Here is an 18,681-nt window from a genome sequence, read left to right on the forward strand (position 1 = left end):
TTCCCAATTTAGATAGCTAATATTTTTTTCGAGAATATCTCGGAATAAATCCATTACATTAGCAGTAATTCCTCTAAGCTTAACTAAAGTACCTAGATTAAAGTCAGTCCCACCTTTATAAGTCTTAATAACGAAATTATTAAAAATATATCACCACTTCAGACTTACGACAGAGCCTTATAATCCTCTTAATTCTGCCTAGAATATAATTAGCTTAAAATTATCGTATCTGGATATAAAAATGTTACATTATTAATAAGCTTTAATAAGTACTTTATTGATGTGATGAAAAAGGTCGAAGAATGTTTTTGAAGTCTTTGTCATTGAAGCTTTTATTACTTTTATGAAAGTGACAAATATAGTGTACTCATTTTATAGATTACTTAAAAATTATGAGAATACATGGTCTGTAGTGTTGTGAAATATCGCAGAAGTTCGCTATTTTACTTTTACTACTGTTTGCATTGTTCTAAATGCAATACATTAGATATTACCGTAAAATATAGGAATTTATTTAAAAGTATATTTTGAACTCCGTGAAAACAAGTTAAAATTATGCAAAATGCTGTTTACCCATCATTTGTTTCTCATTTCCAACAAGAAAACAGGTGAGGAAGTATTACCATCAGCGACGTTTCGTTAGAGCAAAGATTTCCATTTGAATAAGATCATTTGGCCTCGCTCTTCGTATAGAGAATTTAATTAAATCTCTTGTCACAGGCAGAGAGCAAAAATGTTTAGAATTTCGGCACAGAGGGCCTGTCGCAGAATTTCCTATTCGCCTTTGATTTCCTTTCCTTGTTAAGTGAATACCTATGATTATTTTTCCGACCCAAATATCGACCAATAGAATTGCACCATTCGACGTCACGTGGTGCAACCTACATGGTATTATACTGATAATTTTTTTTGAATATTTTCTCTGGTCGTTGCTACGTCAAACTGACAGGTTGTGGCCGACATTTGGGACGGAAAAATAATCCTCGAATACACGAGCTTCAAAATTATCTGGCATTTCCCTCAAGGTTCCCTGCAAACAAATAAAGTCGTCAAGTTTTTCAGGAAAAATCACTCGCGCTTCGCGCTCGTTATTTTTTAACCTGAAAAACTTGACTGCTTCATTTGTTTGCAACGAACCTATCGGAAAATACCCGATAATTTTGAAGCTCTTGTGGTATTATAAGTGAATATTTGCAGATGTGTTTTTGTTTTTGGAACTAGATGCTAAAACTTTTAATCATTTGTGGAAGTATGATCGGATGAGTAGGTTCAATAAAGTTTAGTACTGGCAAATTGTGGGTAGATAATCGAAGAAAGTTTTTTATACGGGGTGTTTAAATGAGAGGAACAAGCATATCGACCATCTTTTGTTTATTAAAATTGGCGTGATTTTGCAAAGAGAAGATTTGAAATACGCTTACTAGTATACATACCAGGTAATGTTTGAAGAAAGTAGGGAGTTTTATACACTTATTGGCTATATAATCCGCGATGAAGATTACACGGGTATATAAGGTGTATTACGATAACGATCACGTAAGCTATTACGGGGCACTTCCCCGATTGCCTGTCAATATAATAACGAGCCGTCTTGTTGCCGACATCCATTTTCATATAGCAACCTCGACTTGCTTACAATAAATGTATTCAGTATGAATCTTAAAGGGGAACATGGTTGTGAAAGGGATAACGTGATTCACTTAAGACCATTAATATTTCTAAAATTATATATTTCAGCATCTTACAAACCAGTATCACTATTTGATCCCATTGCTGGTTGGTCTTTCACTAACACCTAATGCAAAAGAGTCACACCTCATTTCTTCGAATACCAACATTTCTCCCGCAGATCTTTTTAATTTACATAATCCTGTGTAAATATGATCTGTATACCGTACTACACGCTAATATAATATTCATAAGTCCTTCTACATCGTACAATAGTCCGGATAATATGACGCCCACTGCCGTGATATTCAACTTTTAGTAGCACACAGAAAGTTGGACAAAGTTGCCGCTCAACTAAATGAAAATTACCAGCATTGGTTTCCCGGTTGGTTGTTCATTAAAATTGTATTTCGTATAGTTGTGGAATGCTAATTATTTATTGATTAGATCATAGTAAAGTTTTTGTATTTCATATTTGGGCAATTGTAGGCAATTTTGACTGTGTGTCTATTAGTACACAAGCGTTTGGTCGAGCACACGTCTGCCAATTTTTGTAAGCGAAAAATTAAACAAAAAAATGTATCGGTCGGTGTAAATGTAACCTCGAATAGCACATATTCAACTTTTGCACTATTCAGCTTTCGAAGCGGGCAGCGGGGTTGGGGAAGTCCAATTAAAAGCTGTCTGGTCCTTTTTTTATGCAATATGCTTCGGTACGCGGATCTTCCTGCGAATTTACGTCATATTTTGCAATTTTTGCATGCTGGGAAAAGGCTAGGCAGATGATATTTTCCATGTTATTAAAAGCGTTGTTTGTGCAGCGTCTGAACATTGTACGGACGTCGCAGCTAACACGTTTCTCATCTTGCGGACTTGATATTCCAATATCTGAACGCGACATTTCCCTTACATTTTGTTGTACATTTTTTGTTGTTCTTTGTCTCTTGTCTTTTGCCTTTATGTTTTGTGTTTCATGACTGTTATTTAATACTTTGTTGAAGGTGTGAAGTCGAATTGGAATTCAAGTAGCTATCGGATGTCTTTTGTTTATTTCTTTTTTCTTGTGTTCCTTTTTATTTCCTTGAGTAGGTATGATATGATGTTCTGAAACAAATATGTTGTAATATTGAGAAATTGGGAACAAAAAGTTAAGGAGTAGGTAATCATCATCTTACGTTAACAAAACTGAACAAAATACCCACTCTTTCAAGCTTTAATATGTATTTAGCTAGCTCATAGCTAATAATTGGCTGCGGGTTTCACGGCAATTTAACCTGCTTAACATCGATCGTGCAATTTGAGCTTTCCGGGCTAAGTATCATGACCGCAAGCTCGACGTTACAGTAGATACAGGTTAAAACTAACTGCATTCATTAATGTTGTTAGTGCATTGTTTTGTAGATAATTGTTATGATTTTATGAATATTTTTTGTGGTATGTATTCCTTTTTGAAACAGTGGGTAAGTCTCTGTTTTTCCAGCATTCGTTTTTCTTTTGTTTTGTATTAAATCTTTGACTATCTTGGTGATTTTTGAAGCTTTTCGGTAAGATTCGGTAGCCAACCACAGCCAACAAGGATAATTGATTCATTAAAAAGGAAACCATATTTTGGGTTCAGAAATATCAGACATATGGAGTCGTCTTAGAATACGAAAAAACGCTCGCAATATTTATTGGTTTAAACCATTTAAACTTTATAATTTTTCCTTTTAATCTCGAAAGGTGTCTCCACACCAAAGCCGCTGATGCCGGCGGCACAGCCCGGCGGCCCAACCCGCCGGCCGTATTTTGTACAATCATGCCGCCGGCTTTCATAGAGTATTTGACAATTACTAGAACACCACATGCCGCGGCTGTCGTGCCGCCGGGCTGTGCCGCCGGGTCAGCGGCTTTGGTGTGTAGACCCCTGAAGGCTATACAATATTTACCCGCACGGTTAGCGTAACTTAACCCGTGGCCTGCAGTGTGCGACGGGGAACGCATTAAAGGGTTATACGACACTCGTGTCACTTGACACCTGTTTCTGTGTTACGCTTTACCATGTTTTGTACTCGGAATTTATTATTTGCTTCATAATAATTGTGGTAGATAGTATTTTGTGTATTATATTGCTAATATTATGATGGTGAATAGTATGTTTGTTTTGTATGAACGCGCTTTTCTGTGGCTGATTTCCGAAATTATTGAAGAGCGAGATAGCTCTTTTATTGAGGATGGCTAAAAGCTATAAGGCTGAGGTTTCATATCGCATGATAACATCATTGTCAGTTTCAAAGTTTTGAGCATACGGCTTAAAGTTGTCAATCAATAGGTACATGGATACATTCCTAATTTCGGAATTCCAGTTCTAAGCGAACGAAATTATAATAATTTTCGGATATATCTTGGTACAGGGCCCCGAGTTTGTCTCCAATTTTTATTTTCGCCGCCATTTTTATCGCTTTCTGCCTGTCATTGTGACGTCAAACCTGTTTCAACCAACCCCTTACTTCCGATACGTAATGCGATCGTAACCAGATCGCTTATCATCAGCCCGCACGGCAACACCATGCTACACCATTGCATTTACCCATCACGCAATAAACAACCGTCTGCTTATAACAATAAAGATTATAATGCAATGCAAATAACAGTCGTTTGAAATTACACTGTATGTATTTGGTTCGCGTGTTTAGTTTTCCGATGTTTTATTGTCTTGATCGTCCTGATATTGTCTAAGAATGGCTTGCAGTGCATGTTTAGCTGGTAATCATAAAACTTTAGGGTCCTTAGCTGTTTAGTATGTTTTTATGACGTTGATTTGCGAAAATGGTTTTGGTTGGCACAGTTTCGGTTTTGAAATGGCACGCTCCGATTGTCGTTTAATTTCGGAACGTTTCAATTTTCAAATTCCTTTTTATCTTTGCTCTATTATAGAAGATTTGCCGATTCCATTTTTGAAAATGGGTTGAATTAAAGGTTTTATTCAGTGGCTGCTGTCATAGACAACGGTAATTTCATTCATGTGTTGAATACTAATATGGTTACCAATCGACTAAATTATTCATACGCTATTTCAATATTTATCTAAAATTCTTCTCCCACATCACTAGATAAGGAAAGTCATAACAGTTATAACCGCAAATTTATACCGCTACATACAGGAATACTAATGCTCTAGTTAAAATTAAACGTAGCAACATTCGCGATAATCGCAGTTTGGCAGAGGCCCTCGACGCTAATGCTAAATGCTAATGTCACTTCCAAACGGTTTTACATAACTATTCGAGTGTTCCTACATACCGAAACACATATGTGACCAATCGAGTAGACGACCAACTTGCATTGACCCGTAAGACGGAGACGTAGCTTAAAGAACACGGGTCTGATTCCACTGGTCGTAGTTAGCGAAGCGTAATAAAATATAGCTAGAACTAGTAGTGTACTGTCTTATCCAGTGATCTAAACTAGTCTTAATCCTAATTGCTGTGCACTTAATACACCCATGTACGTACCTAATGGGCCTACATGTCCGAATATGTTAGACCTCTAATTAAGGTTTTTAACTAGTTATTCATATGGGTTAGTAGTAAGACAGATACTACACTCAGATTAGTGCTTTTGCAAGTAAAAGTTTAAATTGATTCGTGACTCATAAAGTTCTCTATAAATATTGCCGTCATAATAATAGAATATTGATGGTCATTAATGCATTGCCTTTGGCGAATTCTGTCTTCAGTTCAGCCGGCTGGTGGTCATGGACTTGAAGACGAATGAGTGCTTTGTGTTCATTACTCCTATTTTTGCGGCTTGCTAGTATTTTGAAGGTGTGATTCCACCGATGTGTAGCACTGGCTATGTGGCGTGTAAATGTCCGCAAAATTGCAACCTTTGTCCGACTACACCTATTAGGAATGAACTCGCGACGCCATCGACCTATTGTTAATTTTGGTAGAATCTCACCATAAGAGTTTCTACCTCTATACCTAAATGTTCTCTGTTATCCAAGTCAAATACAAACGAAATACGTCTCTATTTTGGTTCCCTACCCTCAGTGTATCCTACAACAACCCAGATTCCACTATAAAGGATAGTTTACAATCACTTACGTTCCGTTCTACGTTGGAGTTCGAACGTAGCCCGCAGTGATTTGTGAATCGGATCGTGTTACCGATTGTGACAAAAAGTCCACGACTCTGTTTGTAAGTTATTCGGCCAAAGATTAGGATTTGTTCGGAATTCCAGCTTTTATATTCCGGATTCATGGAATTATCTACTAACGTTATTCTGTTAAGTGAATGAGTTCATTGTTTTTTTTTATCGAATGAATGATTTGGTATTTATTTGAACGGCTATAATGATCTCAATTAAAGTTGTAATCGTTACGAGTGAGGAGAAGTCTGGCCCTATAAAATGCCCTTTTCGTGTCTTATATTTACGAAGTTGTAAGCCATTATTCTAAATGATTTTTCACGTATTCTCAGGGACAGTTTAAAATAACGTCAAGGTTTAAGTGATTAGCTCATTCATTTTCTAATTAGTGCTTACAATTTCTAACTATTGAATAAATACAGGATAATTACCGATTCCGATTTAACTTATGTATGTTTAACAATTATCAAATATTTGTATTTAGTATCGGTTGCAATCAATGCGGATTTATATGAATGATATATAATCAGCTATTTTCATTTTTGTTAAATAACATTTAGCATAAGTATCGTATTTAGGAGTTCATTTAGCTAATTACTGAGCTGAAACACTAAACATTATTGAAAGAATATTTCAGCTCTGTAATCCTAAATTATTTCAATTAGAACTGTTTGAATTTGCAATAGTAATTGTTGTTGATCCTGTTGATAATTAATCCATTTTCTACTTCAACTGGGTTTTAAACAACTCCTAGTACCTACTAACTAAACATAACTTTTAGGATTTAAAAAAGGTTTTCTTTTCTACTTTCTCACTACTGGACGAATGACTCATTCATAGACTTCAACTAGGCAGCTACCAAGAACATCTCTATAAAAAAAAATCGCTCTCTCCTGTCCTGTCAAACCTATCGGCCATAGACAAAATACAGGGTCACCCTGATTGGGGACGTCTAGACGCGTATATAGGAACGTACGTAACGTGCGAGGGCGCGTCCGCCATTGTGACATATCGTATTGTGCGTAGTTTAGGTGACTGGCCCCGGTACCTAGGTACCTGCCATGCGGGTACTTCATAACGGTCTTGTTAGGCTGTTCCCGGACTTTGAAAATCAAATGTCAATTTACCAGCCTCTGCTTCGTCAAATTTCCTTTATCGGCCATAGACAAAATACAGGGTCACCCCGATCGAGGACGTCTAGACGCTACGTTATAGGAACGTACTCAACGGACGTAACGTGCGAGGGCCCGCCATTTTGATATATAGTATTGTGCGTAGTTTAGGTGACTGGCCCCAGTAACTACCGTGCATACTGTGTGGCTACTTCATAATGGCCTTGTTAGGTACCTGGACTATTCTGATGACTACACTTAAAAATGTATCGGTGATAAAAATGACAGTGTAATTTCTACTGCTTACACAGTTTCAGATGGACGATTTTTTCGGATAACCTATATTAGCATGTCCTATTATCATAGGAGTACATTGTTGTGAATACGCAATCTACTGTATCTATCGAAGACCAACGAATCCTCTTGCAAAAACTAAGTAGGTACATGACAGTACACGGCTGAAAATAACTCCCAATGGACGGTTTAATTAAAATCAGTATTATTTAGAAGCACAAAGCGGCCACTTCGGGGTAAACGCGCGAAAGTACACACGCCAGGGGTGGTCAACACGGGTAGACGCCACAATCACATATTGTGCTTATTTTAGAGGCCGGAGCCGTTCGTTTGTACAGTTGCCCATATTACATGAAATTTGTTAAAACGTAAACATTTGTACCGACGTGTTTATAGTCTGAAAAGTAAATAGAGGCGATCGCTCTTTGCATGTTTAATTAATTCTCGCTTTTTATTTGGCTTAATGCGAAATGTTATACCTAAACGTTTAAATAGCAACGATAGAAAATGTTGTAGAAATTGAAACCGTATTTTTCAAAGAACTTGTACTTTTACGACAGCTTAGTGCCGTCAAAACTTGAATCTCTTGGGTCGCAGCGTTTATTTATTGCATATCTTCCACTTTTGACAAGTTAGCAAAATTGACAGATAATATACAACCTAGTCTCTAGACAACCTCCTTACTTTTTGAATTAAGAACTTTTACTTCTCTTTTGTTTCAAAAAAGGAACTCGGTAACAGATAGTGCCTCGCGTGTCAGCGTCGCCTATATCATTGTCTATGCTATTTCAGCCTTGCCACACCGCTCTACGTGGTGTTATGTGCCATAAGCTTACCGCCATTACGATTTGCATACGAGTAAAGGTATAATTTATAACACAGAGCTCGTAATCTAGTCGTAAAGTAAGCTAGTTATGTTGATGTCATTAAGTTTGAGCTTGTTTGAGGAGTAAACATTACCTATTCTATGTTGTAGCTACTTAAAATGGAGGGTCAAGTTAATTGTTATACTGAACATTATTTGTGGTTATGAAACTACGGGTCCTTTCTAGAAAACGCGGCCTCCAGAATTTCCATTTTATTTATTTTGTTCTTTCAGTAGCCAGAAAAGAGGTACACACTCAAGAATATTTCTTAACATACTTTTGTATCTAAGCGGATGAATTCTACAATATCATTATGATTCGAAAAAGATACGAATCCAATAACCTTTTTTGGCAGTCGGGAAAAAGGAGCCGTGGAATCGTAACAATTCCAAGAAAAAAGGGTTTTATTCTAGAAACACTTGACTGAATGGAAAGCACTCAGAAAACTCGTACAATTTGGGTAGAATGAAAAGTAAGGACATTATTTATTTGTAGCTACGTTTCTCTTTTCCTTTGCCTAGTAAATCAGTGAAGGAATTCAATTGTGAAAAGCTTCGTATCTAAATATAAAACAAATTACGATTCGTGACTATGAATGTATGAACCGACTGAGACCTTCGCGTACAATTTATTCTTTGGCACACAAAGTGATGTTGCCAGGTAAGAAATAACTACTATTCAAATGTGTTGTGTAATAATTTATCCTTCCAATAGTATTTAAACGATGAGGATTAGCTACCTTTAATTGTCGATAGAACGGTTTGCATTTTAAAATATTCCTTGCGGCAGCCAATGCCAATTAAACTAACTGACTACACTTTCAAAGGATTATAGTCCTTTTGGGCAACAAAATAAGGTTCGAAAAGGTATTTCAATTAGTAACGTGTGTTATTCAGTGTTGCAGTAGTTATAATGCGGTATAATGATTTCGCAATGGGTGGTTAGAGTGGAAAAGCATGCAAGCTCCGATAAAACGATGATAATTAACTTTTCTATGGTAATTCTTAACCTTGACTTTTGTATTTCTTGGTAATATTTCTGAATTATGAGAACTTGTTCTGTGATAGCTAGTGGCTTTTAATCGTGAGAATTGCATGCTTGAAACCTTTTCTATGTAGATTTCAGTATTTATATGTTATCCCCGTTCATTTGGTTGATGGCCAGACGCTAATTAAGTACTTAGAAGAAAAAATAATTACCGCCAAAGTACGCCTAGACTGGCGATAAAAAGGTTGGAGTAAAGAAGTTTAGTAGCAATTCAACATAAATTGAATAAAATTAACCTTCGAAATTATAGCCAAGTAGATGAGAATTTAATTTTGAACAAAATAAACATTGTGTTCATTAATATTGCAGAAAGAAATTAATATTGTTTCGTTTAACAATAATTGAGTATTTTGCAAAATAAAATTAATTTTATCTATTGTATGTAAATGTACAGAAGGTTCAATGAGGGTCTTCTCAATTTTTTCTGCCACAAGGTGGCGCCACGTATGCGTCTGGTCCAAACAGCTGTCAAATAGTATGGAATTGTAGGGTCCGAACTTATTGTTTATTGAAATTCTGTTATATTGGAAGTGTTATTGATTTTATTATGGACTACGGTCAGAATAAGGTTTCCGAACTAAAAATTGAGCTAAGAGAGAAGGTGCAAAAGTCACTGGTACTAAGGAAAAGCTTGTTGAAAAATTTGTTAACACAATAAGATTTACTTAGTTGTTTTTATTTACTCAACCGCAATAGTAAAACAATAATGCAGTGCTTTAATTATAAAATAAAAAACACTAAAATCGTTCACTACTCATAGTAAAGATAAGCACTTTGACAGTTACCTGGACCTGACGACTCGGTGCTGCCACCTCGTGGACGCCATTTTAGAAAACCCTCATTGCAATTCGATGAAACAAAGATTTTCCGTAGTTTTAAATATTTATGAATGCTTTAAATTAATTAAACGTTAACTTAATATTATACAGTTTACACTTAAATTTTTAGGACGTGGGCATTCATTGCGTAAGATTAAGATAAAATTGAGGTAAACCATAAACTTATCACCTTATAATTCAATTTCTGATAGCGTTATTTGAGCTTAACAACATAAATTAAGGCTTATGCCATAAATAGATAAGAAAAGCCGAATAATAATAAACATAGGTGAGTTGTCAATATTTTTGAGCTCAGTAATATTGAGATCGCGGATTGCATATGAATGAGAGGCATGACATAGCGTCGTGCGTGCTCTTCTTATTCCGATAATCTTGTCTATGTATCATAGGATTATTAATTTTCGCGCATCTATGCTATAGAATTCTCTAGAATAATTTTATTGCGTGCTTAGAGTTCACAATGTGTAAAGGTAAATTCAATATATATGAAAATCTCTAAAACTAGAACCAAATGTATAAACATTGAAATATGAACTTAAATGCATATTTAAATTCTGACGGGTAACTATTCAACAAACGTTTAGTAATGTTGTTCTTAGTTAAAATTAGTAGTAAACGAAATATTATTACAGTGCACAAATACTCGCTCGCTTGCACCGGTTAACACCACCGTGTTGATATTTACCATTCCCGCTGAGAGAGTTAACACACGCCACTTACCAATCTACTACTGATTACTACTATAGCTAGTTATTCCTACTAACGCGCCTCAAATTACAAAACATTCTCCAAAAATATTAAAAAAAAAACAAAAATAAACAATTACAAATGAGGTTTTATTCAAATGCAAAATCTAACATTTAAAAAATACTGGCCGAAAAGAAATGTCAGGTTCCAAATAAAAAAATAAAGCGCTCCACGTTCTCTTTTTAAAAACTGTGTGCTCATCACACTTTTTAGTATTTTTTTCGCGCTAACGAAAAATTATAGTGGTCCATAAAAATGAAATTACTTTATATCTAGCCCGGAAAAGTCCACAAGGGAGCAGTAGTAAGTGTTTTCACATTTAATGAGCACCATATTTATTTATCGTTATTTCTGGGTGTTGCCGCTCTTTGCTCTTCACACTATCATTAACTGGACGGTGTACAAACATTAGGGGATAAAGTTCTCGCACCATACAATTTGTACTGTACTTTGGTGAAGGGCTTTCGTTTGCGGTAGTACTTCGCAACTACCTTGTGTTTGGATTAACTCTCTTTAACGTTTTGTTTTTGCTTGTTCTGAAAACACATTTACACTTTTGTTTAAACATAATTACTCGTGTGCTGTAGATATTGCAAAGTTATTTTTTGCGAAGTTAATTATTATGAATTAGCTAGTACATGCATTCGTATTCATTAATGATTTTGCACGATAAACAGGCTTGTAAATCAAGTTATAGATCTCATTCATTAAAACCAAACAACCGGTATACTTTTAGATCCTTGCACCTAATTTGCATATCGTATCGAAACCAATTTAGTTAATTGACATTCTCATGTTTACTGCTTCGGAAATAAGAATTTGTAAGTCATAAAATATAACAGTTTTTCTAAAAAAATCTAGACTAGTTTGTTATTAGTCACGAATGTGTTATTTTTATTGCCAAGTTATCGACACACCTGTGCCGCTTAATCTTGTAGGTTAAGAAATTAAGATAGGTACGCGACAAGACATCATCAAATACTCGTAAAAAGAATTAATGGCGGATGCTGTTGACGTTAAATTTTAATTTTATTGCATTTTAGACAATTGGGCGGAATATTCATGAGTGGAAACTATGTACCTAAGAGGTTGTTTTGCCCACGCTGAACACGGGTGAAAATGTCAACAGATTGTGAAGACCTATCACAGCCCACGTGTAAATAAAATAGGCAAGAATATTGTAATCACTTTCCCAATTAAGATATACACACACAGGTATGTCTACCTTATTAAATCTTATTCTGCACAGGGTTTTTTGTGACAGCCATACTTGTTAATTTGCACCGACTGGTGTACCGGAGACGGCTGTCACTTTTTCACAGCATCACACCTCTGTATACGATTCAGTTCGTCACCATTGTAAAAACATTTTCATCTTGCACGTGTAAAATAAAAACATTCAAAATACAAGTGTCGGTCGTTCAATAAAAAACAGTGATAGACGGCTCCAGAGAAACAGCCTGAAGACGTTTTTATTTTAAGACACATCACAGCCGTTGAAGTAGTATCAATTTGTTACCAGTTGTTTTCATAGCAATACAACTTTTTACTACCACTTATACATTCACAAATGATTGATCGGCCAGTCGTTCTAAACTAAACCAGCAATTTACTGAGACAACTTTATTACCGATCTATTTGCCGTAAACGTGGTATTAGATTTATGACTCAACTTGAGTGTACGTTGTACCCACAGTGGCTACTATTTAGCTAACGGATACTAGCTGAACTGGGAACAAAACGGTCTCATAAATGCAGATTGTGGATGCATCAATCACTATTAAAACTATCGTCTAAGATCTTGTTAGTAAAGTGTTGGAATCTATTTCGTGTTAACAATAACAGTTTATCATTATAAAGTAATATTAACGAGTGTAGGTGTTTGGCGGTAATCGCGGAGTGTGATTATTTATCCAGTTTACGTAATAGGTTGTAGATGTGGGTGCGTGGTGCCAGGCTCCGGGCCGTCTGCGGGCGCGGCCTTGTGCCGCATGCCGCCGCAGCTGGCGGGCGCGCACTAATGCCGAACATTACATAAACCACTAATATTATTGAACCACATTACTCCACTACCTAACTTGCATTTATACTCCATTTACACAGATACAGTTTCTGACATTCATTTAGATAGCTGTAGTTGAAATTGCTCGTAAGAACCCATTTTGCAATGAATTGCCTGTTTAAGTTTTTATTCGTACAATATAAATTGCACACGTAGTCGGCAACACAAAGTCTACCACGGCAGTTCTGAGAACTGAATAAAGTTAAATTTTTGCCATGTTTTATTTAAAAAGAACTGTCGGCGGCATTCAGCTTGAGTGTTTGTGCGCTCTCGTCTAGCTGTCACACAACAATGCGCCCGCGCAGCCTTGAACCTGCGCCGGCCGTCGCTCTCTTACACGACATTGTGCCAAATGTAATATAATATGTGTATGTGTTTATATAAGATCGTATATATTACTTTTATTGACGAAGCCAGTAAAAGTTAAAAGGTTTTCAACACTAAAATTACTTTTTTTCTTGCCTGGACTGAGTCCAAGGCAAAAAGTGTAATTGTAGTCAACGACACTGGTAATTGTCGGTTGTTTCAATAATATTAAAAAAAAAATTAAACCTCAAATATGCCATCTAATTCAAAAGAGTAAACTGCAAAACGATTTTTTACGTTTAAAATTGGTTAACATTTTAACTGTTGATTAAAAAGAGTTTCACAAGTGATAATGCGGAGAATATACATATGTAGTAAGAATAAAAGGCACGTTAGGTAAACCAGCAGTTCCCATTAGGTCACATTTCTTGCACAAATCAATCGATAGAACATTCAACCCTTCAATTACGCTGTGTCCTATGATTTTGCTAATTCTACCAGTAACTAGGCCGACTGTGCAAGTCGTAAATAATTTAAACCTTAATTGAACCTAGCTATCTAAAACTAGTCTACATTTTGTTTAGAAACATTATTATCTTGTCTTGCGGATTTGGTTCATTTCGAATTGTTTATTTTAAGTCAACAATTATAATATCTGGTACACGCATTTAATTTGAGATATATTTAGATAAAGTAATTATCTAATTCACATTTCACGATTTAAATTAAACTTTGTTGCGAATGATTTGAGCTGTCTAGATCAGATACAGAACTAATGACTCATTCAAAGCTTATCTCACTGGTCACACCCAGTGATTAACCTATGTATAAATCACTCCATTACAGTACCATTTCATCGTGACGTTCATACACAAATAAATATGTTGGCATACAACGAACCAGACTAAAGTTTTTACACACCTTATGCCAGCCGTAGTGTTGGACCAATTCCAAGGAAAATGTCGAGAGCACGCTCAACAGCTCTGCTAGTTATCGATATTATATTATTTACTATTTACCAAACTAGTTTACCTAGTTAGAGTTATTTAGACTAGAGGTCTAGAGGAGCGTTCATTAACACTTATCTCGCGTCATTTATTGTGTCAATGTGTCTTGTATTAGATACTGGGTTGATTTATCTAAACCACACGTTGACACTAGCTATTTATAGCGCTGAATAATGCTGTTAAGGTTGGCTGTATAACGGGAATATAAACTCAAAGGTAAACATGGTTTGTTGATCGCAATTCGCTAAAGTAAAGACAGTGTACGTTTGCTTAGGTGCCTACACATAACCCTTGTTATAATACCGCGAATTTAATATTCTTGCGATTTCCACGAGAAGCACGTAACGTTATTGAATCTGACCTTCACAAGAAAGATTTTCACCCCTATGTTTGTTAGACATCAAAAAACTAAACTGCTTCAAGACTCCACATTAAAATTGACACGTCCAAACACCATTCAGAATCAATAATCCTAGTAATAACAATTGTTGTAAAATTTTCATAACATCGAGTAAGTTAATAGCAGCAGTGATTAAGGCCTATGTTCGCAGCCTGAGAGGGACCCTCGTCACACAGGACACCTGTCACGCGACCTCACTCCGCCACAATTTACCTTTGAACCCGTATTATGTAGTAATTGGAAATGAAGCACTACTTCACCCGCTGTTAGGCTGAGGTTTCTATGTTTATCTATGTTCTTACTATTATGTTTATATTCACTTTTTTTTCTTTGTTTTGTTAATGGGATCTCATTCTTATGATCATGTGATTGAAGCTTCTAGAACTCTTCTTAATTACAATTGAATCACTTCTCTCAGTATTTAATTTACGATAGGTAGGTATTTGGTTAGAGCCCTAACAATACTTATATTAAAGTTGTCGTCCATCTGCGGTTTTCCCGACACTCTTTGAAAACTATTATACATACGAAAAGCCTACAACCTATCTCGTTAAATGGACTACCGACTACATAGAAATGTTTTTTTTTCAATACCAGTGGTGCCAACCAAACTCTTCACCTTTAAAATATTAGCAAAGATTCACAATCTACCCTTTATTCTAACCTCCATTTTATTTCCAGGTGAAATCTGCGGCGGCCAGTGTTGCGGGCGAGGGCGTGAAGTGCAGCTGCAATCTGCACTGCGCCGCGCAGCCGAGGCCACCACTACTGCACCGGTGCAGCGGACTGCCAGCCTGCTGCTCAATACTAAGCAGTCGTTACAGGGTAAGGAATGTTTGTTATTACATGGTATTACTTCGGTGGTTTTGTTTAGTTCAAAATTTATACAACGCATATAGGAAAATGAGTTTATGCACTATGTTAAAAAAACTATTAATTAGTCTTGTTTAGTTACTCATGTTTTAATTTTATCTTTTAAGGGTAGAAACCTCCATTTCCAAATATATTTTTTCAATTTGATGCCTAATGAAAATAATAAGTTACTTTCATCAATTTTAAACAGTAGGTGTGTTAAAGAATATAATAACTATGTTATTCTGTGTTAACCTTATATTCAGCATGTCAAAAGCACACAAATTTTAGTACAGCCATGCAAATAAGATTTAGTAATCCTACTGTTAAATTCAGCATCTCAATTCAAGTGCTAAGATTAAAGGAATGACCTGGTTGCGTTGTTTAACAGATCATAAATATAGCGCGTCAGAGAGATCAAAGTGGTTGCTATCTGTAGACTATCTCTATACACTATTGTATTCCTCCCATCAAGTTAATTGCCATCTCTGCTGCAATATAATATGAGCCTTACAATATCTTGATGAACTTATTGTGGTGAATACATCTTATCGGGATGAAGATATTCATGTAGCTTTTATTTTTAGAGAAGTCATTGTATGAGAATACATTGAGCATAAATTAAAGTGTAATTGAAGAAAAAAAACAGGATGTAATCGCATTTTTTACCAATAATCATCTCAATAACAGTTTCCTCCCGAATGAATGAAGCTTTAAAAATAGTGCACATGCATTCATTTACAATTTGTATACGTGCATTATACAATATACACTATCTGTAGTCTCATTGTATTCTCGTTATAAAAGGAGTCGTTATGAATACGAAGCATAGATATGTTTATTATGTCAGTGGGCAAAGATCAATCAATTATAATGCGCAGATGCGCCACATCGGCTGGCACAAACAGCGAGCCTACCGCAATCCGAGCTCGCTGCGCTTACAACAATAAATACGAGAAAGCAGAGGCGGGGCCGGGGACGCGTGTTAGTCGCCTCAACAATTCTTGTTTAACAAACACTCCCAGCGGCCGACAAATTGGGCACTTTGTGAAGACCGACCCTTACACGCTGTTAATACGAACGCCCCCCAGTTTCACAAAGAATTTCTTGGGAAAATATATTCGATACACGATTCATTGATACATTTATATTCCGCCATATTGAAACGAATATGATTCTTATTAATTTCCTGTATCTCACATCTCTATAATTGCTGGTCATTCACTTATTGAAACTTGTTTTGCAATCATGGAGCAGACGTAATTATAATTAAAAGTTAGGTTAAGATTCGATACGATACAGTTTAAATTAAATTAGAATTGAAGATTTATAGCGTATAATTGAAATTAGAAAAATATTGATATCATTCTTGCATTTAAAATTAAACTTATTTATTTTGTGTGACTTTATGTTTCATAAAAAGTAATGGCCGACGCTATTAACTCACTGCGGCGTGTAGGTAAATGCTTATCGATCAGAAAATAATATTACGTTGAATAAATATTTTATGAGCGCTCGCCTCTTTGCTATTTAAATTTTAGAAAATTAAACGTTAAAATACTGAATTAAGCATTAATATGACCAATAAATAATAAGAGAATTCATTCTCGTTCATCGGACACAGATGTTGGAAAAAGGTTATTTTAGAGTTTTTATGCCTTTGCCTGTTCTAACCGGCCGAGACTAAAGCCATTTCACTTAGAAAACTTAGTTTTACACGTATATCTTATACTCTATAGGTACATTAACAGCATATGGGTAACACTTGTGCTACATTTAAATGAAAAAAAGAAATAACTGAAAAAGTTTCATTAGCACCTGCTACGTTGTGTGAATTTCGTATACCACTTTCGTAGAACTTCTATAGAACGCGAAAAAATACTAGCTGGGCCGGAAAAATGTTGGGTTTTCCTAGAGCTCTCGTAGTGACAAAGTGACTGCAAAGCTAGAGGTATCTTTGTTTGCTAACTACACTAGCAGCTGTACACGAAAAGTAAATATTGATGCTGAACCATTCAAAGCTGACTTGTTTACAGAAACCTTAAAGTTAATACTATAACTAATTAAAGAAAATTATTTATGCTAGTACTCAGAAGTTAATTTAATGACTTAAAGTCTTATTATAAGCCTCTATAATCACTGTAAGATAATAAAATATATTGTCCGTTAGATCAGGTACAACCTCTAAAATGTTACGTAGCTTATTACCGTGTAATAGATTAACGCATGCCTATATTAGTTTGATGAATGGTCAAACTGACTTTTGAAAATTGATTGTATAATGTTGTTTATTATTTAATGCAAAATTAATGGCATGCTTTCCTGAAACAACGGTAAATAAATTTAATTAATGTTGTATTGATAGGTCCCACGGCGACGAGCCGGTCAACTGACGACTTTTCAACAGTTAATTGTTTCACTTAACAATGACAAATATTGTACAGGACCCTATACCTAGAGACAGTGAAATAATAAATACGCAAAGATATCAACTTGTAATAAAGTTCATAGTTAAACAGCCGTTGCATTGTAGGTCAGCTAGAAACGCAACGTAGATACATCTAGTGCCAAGCATTGACTAACCCTCGATTAATCTCTGTTTAACACGCAAACGAGCATAATATATAGCCTAGACAAAGAACATACGCTTCAAACAAAAGCAATATCAACCTAGATTAACGATAACGGCTCACAATGAGACGTGATTTGTTATTTATTGAAAGCAAACAGCTATAATAAGCCCTCTTTTCTTTCAAACAGTTTTCAAGTCTTATTTACCTGTAAGTACACTTCAAAGGCTCCCATCAACACGAGTGGCGTGTTATTATCTGTAAAAAATATAATATTGGGTACGACGACCCTGCGACTAACAAGTATGAAACAATGAGCTCCAACCCCCGGCTCCTGAGAGGAAATAATCAGAGTGTGCTTCACGCGGAGGGTTCCCTTTTATACCATTGTTCAGCGAATGCCTAAGGGCCCCCGAGACCACACGCACGGACCCTCATTAGAGCACTAAAATAATTTACCTTTGTGCTTTATGAACGTACCCCACATTAACGTTAATACAGACCATTTAATATTAATAGAGTCCTCATTAACAGCTCTCGTCTGCCTCACTTTTATCAATTTAGTCAACTTTTGTATTGTTGGTATGTATAAAGTTACGCTTTCAGAAGGTATTGGTGCAATTTATCCCGTGTTGTGCTCGGCTACGTGGGCCGGGTTACGATCGTACATAACCACTGACAGGATATAATCCTCACTACCCACCGTATGAAATTTCCTTAAACGTATTTTCTATAGTGTGCACACCTCAGATTTATGGGGTATGAAGATTCTATCTGCCC

The 18,681-nt window shown here is 35.8% G+C and overlaps 1 protein-coding gene across 1 annotated transcript in view; it reads left to right on the forward strand.

The window, feature by feature from the left end:
• Window positions 1-18,681, forward strand: part of Dally (division abnormally delayed) — a 95,924-nt gene that overhangs the window by 51,636 nt on the left and 25,607 nt on the right. Inside the window, exon 2 of the mRNA XM_021344588.3 lies at window positions 15,161-15,304. Coding sequence (XP_021200263.3) covers window positions 15,161-15,304 — 144 coding nt within the window. The remainder of the gene's footprint in view (window positions 1-15,160; window positions 15,305-18,681) is intronic.

Source organism: Helicoverpa armigera, chromosome 5, assembly GCF_030705265.1.
Source record: "Helicoverpa armigera isolate CAAS_96S chromosome 5, ASM3070526v1, whole genome shotgun sequence".
In the NCBI taxonomy this organism is placed as follows: Eukaryota; Metazoa; Arthropoda; class Insecta; order Lepidoptera; family Noctuidae; genus Helicoverpa; species Helicoverpa armigera.